At 43.9% G+C, this 12752-nt stretch overlaps 1 protein-coding gene across 1 annotated transcript in view; it reads right to left on the bottom strand.

Moving 5' to 3' along the window:
* Positions 1–1572: 1572 nt before the first annotated feature.
* Positions 1573–12752, bottom strand: part of CERKL (CERK like autophagy regulator) — a 270516-nt gene continuing 259336 nt past the window's right edge. The window contains exons 12-13 of the mRNA XM_082262403.1: positions 9814–9998; positions 1573–1791 (exon numbers count right to left, since the gene is read on the bottom strand). Of these exons, the coding sequence (XP_082118529.1) occupies positions 1710–1791; positions 9814–9998 (267 nt within the window). The 3' untranslated portion in view covers positions 1573–1709. The remainder of the gene's footprint in view (positions 1792–9813; positions 9999–12752) is intronic.

Here is a 12752-nt window from a genome sequence, read left to right as displayed (position 1 = left end):
GAAATCAAATTGGCCTAGAATGTTAAAACATTTTGATTTTTTAATTTTAATTTTTTTTTGAGAATGTTATAAAGCAGAAAGTGAAAAATATTGTTTTTTTTTCAGAATAGTTTTTTTTGTTTATAGCGCAAAAAATAAAAATTGCAGAGGTGATCAAATACCACTAAAAGAAAGCTCTATTTGTGGAGCAAAAAGGACATCAATTTTATTTGGGCACAGCATCGCACAACAGCGCAATTGTCTGTTAAATTAACGCAGTGCCGAATTGCAAAATATGGCCTGGTCATTAACCACTTGCCCACCGCTCACATTGAGCGTACTGCGGCAAAGTGACACGATCCCCTGTAGGCGGCGCTCGCGCGCCGCCGGAGGCGCGCTCCCACTGTTTTCATTCACAGCGGGAGTCGGGCCAGGGGAGGAGCAGTGGCGATCGAGTGAGGAGATCCGCCCGCCTGTGTAAACAGAGCGGGCGGATCTCCTAAGTGACAGGGACTGACAGATCGGAGTGTTCAGCATAGCTGGACATCCGATCTGTCCCTGTCTCACAAAGTCACCTCCCCCCCCCCACAAGTCAGTAAGCACCAGGCATATATTAACCCCTCCCTCTCCAATAAAATTAACCCCTTCACTGCCAGTGTCATTTTTACAGTAACAGTGCATATATATAGCACTGATTACTGCAGTAATGTCACTGGTACCCCCAAAAGTGTCAAAAATGTCAGTCAAGGGTCCGATCTGTCCGCCGCAATGTCGCAGTCCCGCAAAAAAAATTGCAGATCACCGCCATTACGCGTTAAAAAAAAAACACCAAAAATGACAGAAATCTTTCCCTTAGTTAGTAAGGGACTAGATTGTTTACGCAATAACTTTTGCGCAAACCAATCAAAATACGCTTATTGCGATTTTTTTTTACCAAACATAGGTAGCAGAAAACAAATTGGCCAAAAATGTAAAAAAAATTTGATTTTTACATTTTTTTGGGGGGGAATTTCATATAAAAAAATGTTAAAAATATTGTTATTTTTTCAAAATAAACGCTCTTTTTTTGTTTATAGCGCAAAAAGTAAAAATCGCACAGGTGATCAAATACCACCAAAAGAAAGCTCTGTTTGTGGGAAAAAAGGACGTAAATTTCGTTTGGGTACGGCGTCGCACGACCGTGCAATTGTCAGTTAAAGTCGCACAGCGCCGAATCGCAAAAAGTGGCCTGGACGGAAGACAGCAAAATCCTCCGGTGGTAAAGTGGTTAAGGGGGAAAATCTTCCGGTCCAGAAGTGGTTAAAAAGGAAAGAACAGATTGACACCAAAGTGCTGCATTAAGTGCTAAATGCTTACTTTTACTGCAGAGGATTAGACTATAATATTTCCTGTAGTGACAGGGTCCCCTTAAGGCACCAGGTGTTTGAACATAGGTTTACCTCAAGGATCCTGGTGTTATGATCCATGTAAAAGCTATGGAAGAACATTGCAATGGAAAATCTTTGCAACACAAATCCAAAGGTAAATCTATGTTGATGCTGTAATCTGTATACACTGAAAACTAATAATTATGATGGATGTTCTTTCTTTTGGGTTGGCTTGAATGTTTTATAGCTGTAAAATGTGTTTGTAATAGACTATTTCTGTATGAAAAACTATTTTCTGCTGTCACAAATAAAAATATAATTTATAAAAAAAAGTGCAGTATTCAAGCTTTTTTTTTCTCTACACTACAAGCAATTGCACTTTCCTTTCACTTCATCCAGCTCTTCAATGTTCGTCCCATAGAGATTAATCAATTCAGGATGTAATCTATAAAATGAAGAACATTCATTTTAAGTTCACTGCTGGAAATAAACCATTTTCTTCATGCAGACTAAACTTTGAAGTCTACTTAACAAGTATTACAAGTAAAATACATATTTTTTTTTACTAAAGTGAAGCAAAAACATTTTGGCCAGGTCAACTGTGGAAGGTTCTTCAAACCAACACATTACTCTCCTGCACTGGAAGTTGGGCCTCACACACATAGGGTTTAGATGCTACTCATGCGGGATCGTGCTTGCCTTGCTACCCTCCCAAGACTGGGGATGTCTGGATGGACTGAGAACAAGAAAAGAACAGAGGGCGCACGGGCCTAGCACATTACCTTAGATAAAACAGCTTTATTAAAGGTAATTTATGATGTATACTCACAAACGGAAATAACAAAAAGGCATATCAACAATAAATGTTGTTGCAGCATCTGGGTTGTCATAGTGATAAAGTCCTTTGCAGTGACTGGCTGACACATTTCAAGCACCTGACTCTACCTCACAGCCTGGCTTCATCACTGTGATGCGACAACCAATATGCTGCAACAACATTATTGTTGATATTACTTATTGTTATCTCCGAGTATACATCTCAAGTTACTTTTATTAAAGCCGTTTTATCTGAGGTAATGCGCTAGGCCGGTGCGCCCTCTTTTCTTTTCTTGTTGTGGAAGGATCTGGCTTTACTACGATGATCGCAACAGCCTGAGCTCCCCTTCATATGTGAGATAGTCCTGTAAAAGAAGTTCCTAACTGCAGAATTTTAGTGAAAAAGCCTATTTCCCCCCAATTTGCTTTAATTTGACTTCTATTCAGAGTTATGGAAAAATGATGAGATGATCATATTGGTAATGTCTTCATCGTTTCCAGAAGTCCTACTAAACAATGTCATTGCCATGGTTGTAAGGAAATACAGATTGGAATTTAGAGAAAATCGTGCTAAAATGCAGCCTGAACTACAAAGGTAATTCAGGAACAATGTTACAATACAGTTTGTAGCATTTGCCATGTTGTATCAATGTAGTTGATTTACTAAAGGCAAATAGACTGTGCACTTTGCAAGTGCAGTTGCACTCTGCAAAGGCATTTGCTCCAGACCTAAGTAAATGAGGCAAAGCTTCACTTTGCAACAAAAACCCAATCATATGCAGGTAAAATAAAAAAAACTAGAATTTTTGTAAGAACCTACCGTAAAATTATTTTCTCTGAGTCCTCTGACAGTCGCCGCCCGTTCAGTTAGCCTTCACTAGTGGGTAATGCGCTTCTCTGCAGGAGCAGGCTAGGCAGTGAAAAGGTTAACAAACAAAAGCTTTTACACAGAACACACCGCTCGGGGGCTGTTCCCCAACTATTACCATTCAGCCACTAGGAGCTGCTCTTCAGTTTTGTAGCAAGCAGTACATGAAGACTATCAACCCCTAAAAGAAGAGGGGCGGCGACTGTCAGAGGACTCAGAGAAAAGGATTTTACAAAAATTCTATTTTCTCTTACGTCCTCTGACAGTCGCCGCCCGTTTAGTTAGCCTTCACGAGTGGGATGTCCCAAAGCAGTGCGGGTGTGAGGGGTGGGAAGACGCAACCAAAAGAAAAGGCAACGTGCAACCGAGTCGAAAAAATGGAGCCAACAGGACAACAAAAACTCAACAGGAACCAACCCTGGACAAATACCCCCCAAGAAGAGACAGAAACACACGTCTGCATAAACAACCGCCACACACAAAACTTTGCGGGCAAAGGGAGCATTCTAGGATGCCAGTACATCAAGTCAGTAGAATTTTGTGAAAGTGCCCACAGACGACCACGTTGCCGCTACGCACACCTCAGCCACAGGAAGCCTGTTGGCGGAAAGACCAAGAAGCAATGACGGCTCTAGTAGAACGTGCCCTCACAGGAAAAGGAGGCACCGGAGCCTATAGTGAAGAGGCCTAAAACCAAAAGGCCGTCCGATCCAAACCGAAAGAAACTGCAGTGGACGCAACCAAACGCTTCCGAGGACCCTCGGAAGGTCAAACAGGGAATCAGACTTTCCAAAAGACTCCGTGGCAGATAGGCAAAAACCTGATCACCCGGACCAAGGCGGAAGCACCACCGCAGGAAGAAAAGACTGAGTGGGTCGCCGGACCACGTTATCCCTAGAAACAACCAAAGAAAGTGACCGGCAAAACCGAGCCGCCAATACCGAAACTCTGCAAACAGAGGTGACAGCCACCAGAAAGGCAACATCCTGGGACAACGCAGGCAAAGCTGGTTCTCTGATGTGCTCAACGGGAGGTCGTTGTAAGAAAAACAGACAAAAAAACCAAAGTCAGCCCCCACGGAAGCAAAGGAGCCTTCTGCGGGGGAGCCAGATGATGCACCCCTTGAGTAAAGGTGCAAATCAAGGAAGTAGTTGCCAAGGGATGCTGAAAGAAAACCGGTAAAGGCCAACAACTGACCCATGACCGTGCCCAGCGCTGATCCACACCTTCCTACTTCCTTAGAAAAGGAGTGGGGATGAAACCCTTGCGACTCGCACCAGGCAACATACGCCTTCCAGGTGCAATGATAAATTTTCCTAGAGGTAGCTTTCCGAGCCTTCAATAAGGTAGGAATGACAGAATTCGAGATACCCTTGTCTCTCAAGACTTGGCTTTCAACAGCCACGCCGTCAAAGCCAGAGATTGTTAAGCAGGATGGAAAATCGGCCCTTGAGACAAAAGATCATCTCTCAGCAGGAGCGGCCAGGGAGGCTCGATGACCATCTGCATGATGTCTGCGTACCAAGGCAGACGCGGTCAGTCTGGAGCCACCAGAATAACCTGCAGCTGTTCCGACGCTAACCTGCAGAGAAACCTGGATAACAGTTGAATCGGAGGGAAGGCATAAATCAGCCGATATCGGTGCCAAGGCACCACCAACGCTACCGTGGCATCCGCCAGAGGATCACGGGTTCAGGCCACAAACCTTTCCACCTCTTTGTTGAGACAGGACGTGAACAGATTCACGTACGGAGTACCCCACCGGGCACAGCGGAGGTAAAACACCACCGAATGCAGGGACCATTCTCCCTGGTCCAGGGTCTGGCGACTCAGATAGTCCGCCTGCCAGTTCTCCACACCCACAATGTGAATGGCCGGAACGTGTGTCTCAGCCCAAGAGATGATCTCGGCCACTTCCTTGGCCGCCTGGGCACTCTTGGTGCCCCCTTGGTGAGTAAAGTAAGCCACTGCCGTGGTGTTGTCCGTCTGCACCCGAACCGGGCAACCTTGAAGCCGAGTTGACCAATGGAACAAGCAAAGCTTGATTGCTCGGAGCTCCAAAACGTTTATCAGTAAGGGGTCCTCCTCCGCTGACCACGTCCGCGTGCCCAGAACTCCACCCCAGCCCGACAGGCAGGCATCTGTGGTAATCACCGTCCACAGCAGAGGCCGGAAGGACTCGTCTTGTGCCAGACTCGGTGACAGGAGCCACCACAAAAGATCCAAACCATCAAGGCACAGGGACCGCATGCAGGCCCGTAGAGAGGAGAGATCGTTGTCCCTGAGGGACCTGATCTCACCCTGCAGGGTCCGGAGTTTGTCCTCCGGGAGAAAGACTTTTGCCTGAACGGAGTCCAGGACCATCCCCAGGTACGGGAGGCGAACCAAAGGAGTCAGAGCAACTTCTGGAAGGTGACGGTCCACCCGAACTCCTTGAGCATCTGAACCGTGATCGACAGATCGCTCGTCAAGGTGGCACACGAGCTCAACCTTAACAGGAGGTCATCCAGATAACCAAGGACCGCACTCCCCTTTAAACGCAGTAAAGCCAGCACCGGAACCAAAACCTTGGTGAAGACCCCGGGAGCCGAAGCGAGACCGAAGGGCAACGCCACAAAACTGATAATGCTCCTCTGCCACCGCGAAGTGGAGATACCACTGATGACCCTCGGAGACAGGGATGTGCGGATATGCATCCCCGTCTCCATAGAGGAAGATTGAATGTGAGGACTGGGACCCCTCAGGGGGGACATTGTCCGTGGCAACCAAACCAGGCTCTGAGTCAAAAGACTGAGAGGGCATAGACTGTGTTTGAGAAGTGCTTTCAGACATCAGCAGATCCACTTTGGACGCCAAAGTCGCAAGAGTAGCAGATAATGAGGCCATGGAAGAGTATTCAGGAGTTCCTGAAGCACCAACCAGGTCTGTGGGGAATTTGTCATCCTGGGACTCCATATTAGTAATAAAAATTTTTAAGGACGCTGGGCCCTTTAAAACGGCAGTTCCCGTGGACCCCCACCACAACCTGCACCATCAGTGGAGACCCTTCAGAAACAGCAATAGCCACAAAAAGAAACAGTTTTTACAGGAAAATGCCAGAGAAAACAGTTAAAATTACCCCACAGTGTCTGTACTTGCCACACGGAGAAATGAGGAAGTGACGTTACGCACATAGAGGCCTATGCCTGCCCTGAGCCACAAACAAATGGCGCCTGATGAAAGTCTATGGGAGGATGAGTTAAAATGGCTGCTGCCCACACAGTGAGGCCCAAACAGCCTGCCCTTACCCAAAATGGCGGCCGCGCGAACGGCGCCAAATAGAGCAAAAAATACATGTGCTGGCCCCCCACAGGGAACCCCAGAGAGCACCGTTGGGGTGTATTAAGCCCCCACACTCCCCAGTCATGGCGCTAGGAAGGAAGGGGGCTGTACCACATGGCCAGGAGGGGGATACCACAGAAGCCACCATGTACTGCCATTCCCTAAGAGTGGGCCCACAGAACACCCCCACAGAAAATAGCCCCCCTTTTAGGGACCCAGGGGTAGTAGCACTCACCAGTCCAGCGAACGGGGGAACCGCTCTGATACAGAACACCTCCCACCCTGAGTGGGGGTGCCATCAGCCAGGAAGGATGCTAGTAACTTACGGGCGTTCCGGAGTTGAGACATCCCAGCGAAGAAGGGACTCTGCAGGCTCTTCCCCATCTCAAGGGGCACTGTCGTTGCGAGATCTGGGTGCACCAATGACCTGCGACGCTCGGTGGCAGGCTGGGACTCCATAAGGATCTAGATTATCCAGTGCGAGGCCCAGCTCTGCTGTTGCTTGTAGTCCTCCAGGAATTCCCTGACTAACTAGCGATAGTGAGTGAATTAAAAAAGTTATTTTCAAAGAAAAAAACACTTTTCAAGAAAAAAATATAAATAAACTGAGACACTAGGTCCCAGCAGGGAAGACCTAGACTACTCCCAGCGCTAGGCAGCATAAAACTGACGAGCAGCTCCTAGTGGCTGATGGGTAATAGCTGGGGAACAGCCCCCTAGAGGTGTGTTATGTGTAAAAGCTTTTGTTTGTTAACCTTTTCACTGCCTAGCCTGCTCCTGCAGAGAGGTGCATTACCGACTTGTGAAGGCTAACAGAATTTTTTTTGATTGGATGGTAAAATTTAGCAAAGCTTCCCCTCATTTACTAAACTCTGGAGCAAATGCCCTTGCAAAAATACAACTTCACTTGCAAAGTGCACAGTGTATTCGCCTTTTGTAAATCAACACCAATGATAAATAGAAGTAGAGTTCTCATTTAAATATGAGCTAGATGGTATTTATACAGTATATAGGTCTAATTTATTCATGTTTAATGTCTACACATTGTTTTAACCAGCATTATTGAAGCCCAACTCTGCTTACAGTGTATCTGAAGCCAAAAATAAAAATACTGCAGTTTACCAGTCCTTAGATGTACATAAATTACCATTTATAGGCTTTCTTCTCTTTATTTTTCCTTGCTTATCCTGCTAGTATTGGCAATGCTCAGTCGCTATACTGTATTGATATACTTTGTAACCCTTAACTGTTATCCTAATTTTGACAACAAATATCCATCTCCACTGCAAAGAACTGAGTTATTTTGTAGTTCGAAGAAGGGAACTGTGAAGGAAAATGCCATTGTTTGATATTTCAGTTAAGTAGGGTACACAGGAAATTAAAAGGACACTGGATGGGAGGGTTAAAACCCCTCTGAATTATTTGCCATGTGTGTTTAATTAGGGAGATTGTAAAGAAGGAAAGACCCCCTAAAAGGGTGGGACTTTAAAGGTAACTAGTAAGGATCTCTCTTGAGAAAGATGGAATTAAGTAAAATATACAGTTCATTAGAACAAGTGTGATTGTAAAAAGGATCAACCAGATTAATTGTGATACATTCTGAATACGGTACAATACAATTGCAGATGCATAGCAGAGTCCAACGCGTTTCAAAATTGTGTAGTACAAGAATCTTCTAGAAGATTCTTGTACTACACAATTTCGAAATGCGTTGGACTCTGCTATGCATCTGCAATTGTATTGTACCGTATTCAGAATGTATCACAATTAATCTGGTTGATCCTTTTTACAATCACACTTGTTCTAATAAACTGTATATTTTACTTAATTCCATCTTTCTCAAGAGAGATCCTTACTAGTTACCTTTAAAGTCCCACCCTTTTAGGGGGTCTTTCCTTCTTTACAACTCATCAAGGGATTATGGTAACACACTATCTGGGAATTACCTACATATCTGTTTAGTAATTAGGGAGATTTTCCTCTACTTCCTGTCCTGTACACTCAACAGAAAGTGAGAGGATATATGTCCAATGTGAAGGAAATCCCCTCTTAGACAGACAGCTGTCACAGAATTAAGTATCCCCTATGACAGATCCCCCCTGTATTTCTGTTCTGGTGGCTACTCAAAATGATGGATTTACCTATAACTTTAACTTTAATTCCTGGTGACATTGTTGATCAGGACAATTAGGATGAATCTCCCTCATGGGGACAAAGACAGTAATAACTACCTGACAGAGGTTATAATCCTGCATTACCCTATCAGAAAAAAAACACATAGCCTTAATGAATGAAACTAATACAGCCACCACATCTATAGACTGTTAAGCTGCAATATACATATCACAATTTTGTTTTTCAGATATACTTTATTCGGTAAATTAAAAAGTAAACCATAAATTCCCTATCATTAGTTGGTCTGTTACATTTAACTTAACCCTAACATTATCCCCCCACAGGCTCCCCGCCCTGCGAACCAGTGCTGGTTCTCTTTCAGGTTGACAGACACCGAGAAATTGGCTTTAAAATTGTATGTATTGTACAGATGTGGCCAAAAGGTTTGAGAATTACACAAATATTATTTTCACAAAGTCTGCTGCTTCAATTTTTTTTTGTCAGATGTCACTATGGTATACTGCAGTAGAATAAGGGCCGGTTCACACTATAGTGAGTGCGCCGATCGCATGTAATTCGGAGCGCACTGCTCCTTCATTACATGCGATCGGATGCGAATTCAGCCATACACTTTGTATGGCTGAATTCGCACTGTATCCGCACCAAACACGCACATGACCCTTTTTTCCAGCCGCATCAGGATCAGATCGCACAGTGGTTCACACTTGTGCGATCCGATCCTGTGCGAACTGTCAGATCGCACTGCGATATGCGATCAAACTGGGGGTGTCGTTAACATTACATGCGATCGGCGCACTCACTATAGTGTGAACCGGCCCCTGCGTATCACATATGGCAGTGTGAACTGGCAGATGTGCGTTTGCGATGCAGGAACAGGCTGCGAATTCGCATCTTTCCCGCATCGCACAAGTGTGACCCGGAACTTACAAACATTTCATAAGTGTCAAATGTTTTTTTTTTTTGATAATCACATTAAGTTTATGCAAAGTTTATTTTGCATATATTTGCAGTGTTGACCCTTCTTTTTCATAACCTCTGCAATTCGCCCTGGAAGGCTGTCAATCAACTTCCTGACCATATCCTGACTGATGGAAGCATACTCCTGCATAATCAATGCTCGGAGTTTGTCAGAACTTGTGGGTTTTATTTTTGCCATCATAAAAACTGAGGCAGCAGACTTTAGGAAAATTATTATCTGTGTCATTCGCAAAACGTTTGGCCACGGCTGTAATTTGTTCCATGCTCTGTAGTGTCACCATTGTTGGTGTGGTCCTGACCTGCCCCGGATGTTGACTCTCATTTAGACTCACTATAGCTGGCACTCACCTGACATGAACTTCAGAGGATGTTTCCAGTAAGTCTCCATCAATATTCCATGGATGGACATCTTCACAGGGAACAGAATGCGCTTCACCATTCTGTTCATGTTTGTCCTTGCTATCGCATCCAGTGCTTCTAGTCTGCAACTTTACTTCTTTAACCAAGTAGGTTTCCACAAATGGAAAATTAAACTATATAGAAAAAAAAAAAAAAAAAACACATTAAAAGTGGTGGTAAATGTAGAGCTAGGTACTTTCCTTATGTTGGTTAAACTGGATGGACTTGTGTCATTTTTCAACTATGTAACCCTCCTAACTGCAGCTTCTACAAACATCACTAAACCAGAAAACCTAAATGTAATATGCTGTATTTCAGCCTATCAATTCTCAAATTTGGCAGCTGCATTACTTTCCTTTTTTTTAAGCTAATTTTCCCTTAATTCTCACCTGGTGATCTGTTCAGCAACACACTGTAACCACACCATTGTAAGCACCCCTGTCAGTGAATGGTTTGTCTCAACTCTCTAGCTGTGACTTTTGCTGCACAGCTAGATCTGTTAAAGTGTTACTAAAGCCTGATTATTTTTTAAAATAACAAATATGTTATACTTACCTGCTCCGTGCAGTAATATTTCTCAGAGCAGCCTTGATCCTCCTCTTCTTGGGTCCCTGGTGGCGATCTTGGCTCCTCCTCTTCTTTTTGTGTCCCCATAGCATTTTGCTATGGGGAAAAACGATGTGTGCTTGCTTCCGACCTGTGTATCTATGGAGCCGTGCTCCAAAGACTTATACAGCGGGACTTAGACCCGCCCCCCACTTCCTCTTCACTGGATCTGAGATCCAATAGTTCCTGCTGCTTCTGGAATGCTGTGTAAAGAGGAAGAGATGGGCAAATAGATGCAGCCGTGCACTGCGCTGATCTCATCTTCCCTCTCTTCCCCTTTACACAGGGAAGGGGGGAACACAGGGAAACTGAAAACATTTTTTCTCTTAATGTATGCAATGCATTAAGGTAAAATAAAGTTTTTAGGTTTAGTATCACTTTAGAGAAATTAAAAAATAACAGACTTACTGGCCAGATCACCAGTTAAAAGTTTCATGGAGAGGGTCTGTAAACAGCAATTTTCAAGTCTTGCCACAGATTCTCAATTGGATTTAGGTCTGGACTTTGACCGGGCCATTCCAACACATAAATATGCTTTGATTTAAACCATTGCATTGTATCTCTGGCTGTATGTTTAGGGTCATTGTCCTGCTGGAAGGTGAACCTCTGCCCCAGTCTCAAGTCTTTTGCAGGCTCTTCTATCTATAATCTTCTAAGATTGCCCTGCATTTGGCTCCATTCATCTCCCCATCAACTCTGACCAGCTTCCCTGTCCCTGCTCTGTCCCTGCTAAGGAAAAGCATTCACAAAAAATGATGCTGCCACCACCGTGTTTTACGGTGGGGATGGTGTGTTCAGGGTGATGTGCAGTGTTAGATTTTTGCCACACATAGCGTTTTGCTTTTAGGCCAAAAAGTTCAATTTTGGTCTAATCTGACCTTCTTCCACATGTTTGCTGTGTCCCCCACATGGCTTCTTGCAAACTGCAAATGGGACTTCTTATGCCTTTCTTTCAACAATGGCTTTCTTCTTGCCACTCTTCCATACAGCTCAGATTTGTGAAGTGCACAACTAATAGTTGTCCAGTGGACAGATTCTTCCACCTAAACTGTGGATCTCTTCAGCTCCTCCAGTGTTACCATGGGCCTCTTGGCTGCTTCTCTGAATAATGCTCTCCTTGCCCAGCCTGTCAGTTTTGGTGGAAGGCCATGTCTTGGTAGGTTTGCAATTGTGCCATACTCTTCCCATTTTTTGGAAGATGGATTAAACGGTGCTCCGTTAGATGTTTATATTTTTATAACGTAACTCTGCTTTAAACTTCTTCACAACTTTATCTCTGACTTGTCTGGTGTGTTCCTTGGCCTTCATGATGCGGTTTGTTCACTAAGGTTCTCTAACAAACCTCTGAGGGCTTCACAGAACAGCTGTATTTATACTGAAAATAAATTACACACAGGTAGACTCTATTTACTAATTAGGTGACTTCTAAAGGCAATTAGTTCCACTAGATTTTAGTTAGGTGTATCAGAGTAAAGGGGGCTGAATACAAATGCACGCCACACTTTTCAGATATTTGTAAAAAATGTTGAAAATCATTTATCACTTTCCTTCCACTTCACAATTATGTGTCACTTTGCGTTGGTCTATCACATAAAATCCCAATAAAATACATTTACATTTTAGGTTGTAACATGAGAAAATGTGAAAAATTTCAAGGTGTATGAGTACTTTTTCAAGGCACTGTATATAGTGAGAAATGTAAGATTCACGTACATCTCCAGCTAATTGAGGTAGTCAAGTCATTTAGAGTCCAGTATAGAAGCTAGTATGGTTTCTTTGTCTAATGTACATGGGCATTTATAAACTGCACTGCATTTGAAAGATGTTTTTGAATCCTGCAAAGTGCAATGTTGTCAACATAAATTGTGTTTTTAGTTTTCAAAATGCACTTTTTTTCATGATTACAGCCTGTTCTGGCCAAATGTGGCTCTTATCTGATTGTAATTATTATTATTATACAGGATTTATATAGTTTGCAGAGCGCTTTACAAGATACAATAAGGGAGACAGTACAATTACAGTTCAACACAGAAGGAATAGGAGGGCCCTGCTCATGGAGTTTACAGTCCAAAGGGAGGGGAGGTGGTATGAAAGATAAGAGCTGTGGGGAATGATCTGATGAAGGTGGGCGAAGTATAGTTTTTAGTTGGGGGAGGGGTAGGCTGCCCTTAACAATTGATTTTTCAAGGATCGCCTAAAGGAGTAGGAAATTCCAGAGGATGGGAGAGGTTCTGGAAAAGTCCAGGAGGTGAGCACTAGAGGAGGTAACAAGGGAGCTAGAG

Source organism: Pelophylax lessonae (assembly GCF_965119305.1).
Source record: "Pelophylax lessonae genome assembly, chromosome: 6".
Lineage (NCBI taxonomy): Eukaryota > Metazoa > Chordata > Amphibia > Anura > Ranidae > Pelophylax > Pelophylax lessonae.
The sequence above is the reverse complement of the archived record's forward strand: the minus strand, read 5'-3'. Positions and strand labels throughout refer to the sequence as shown.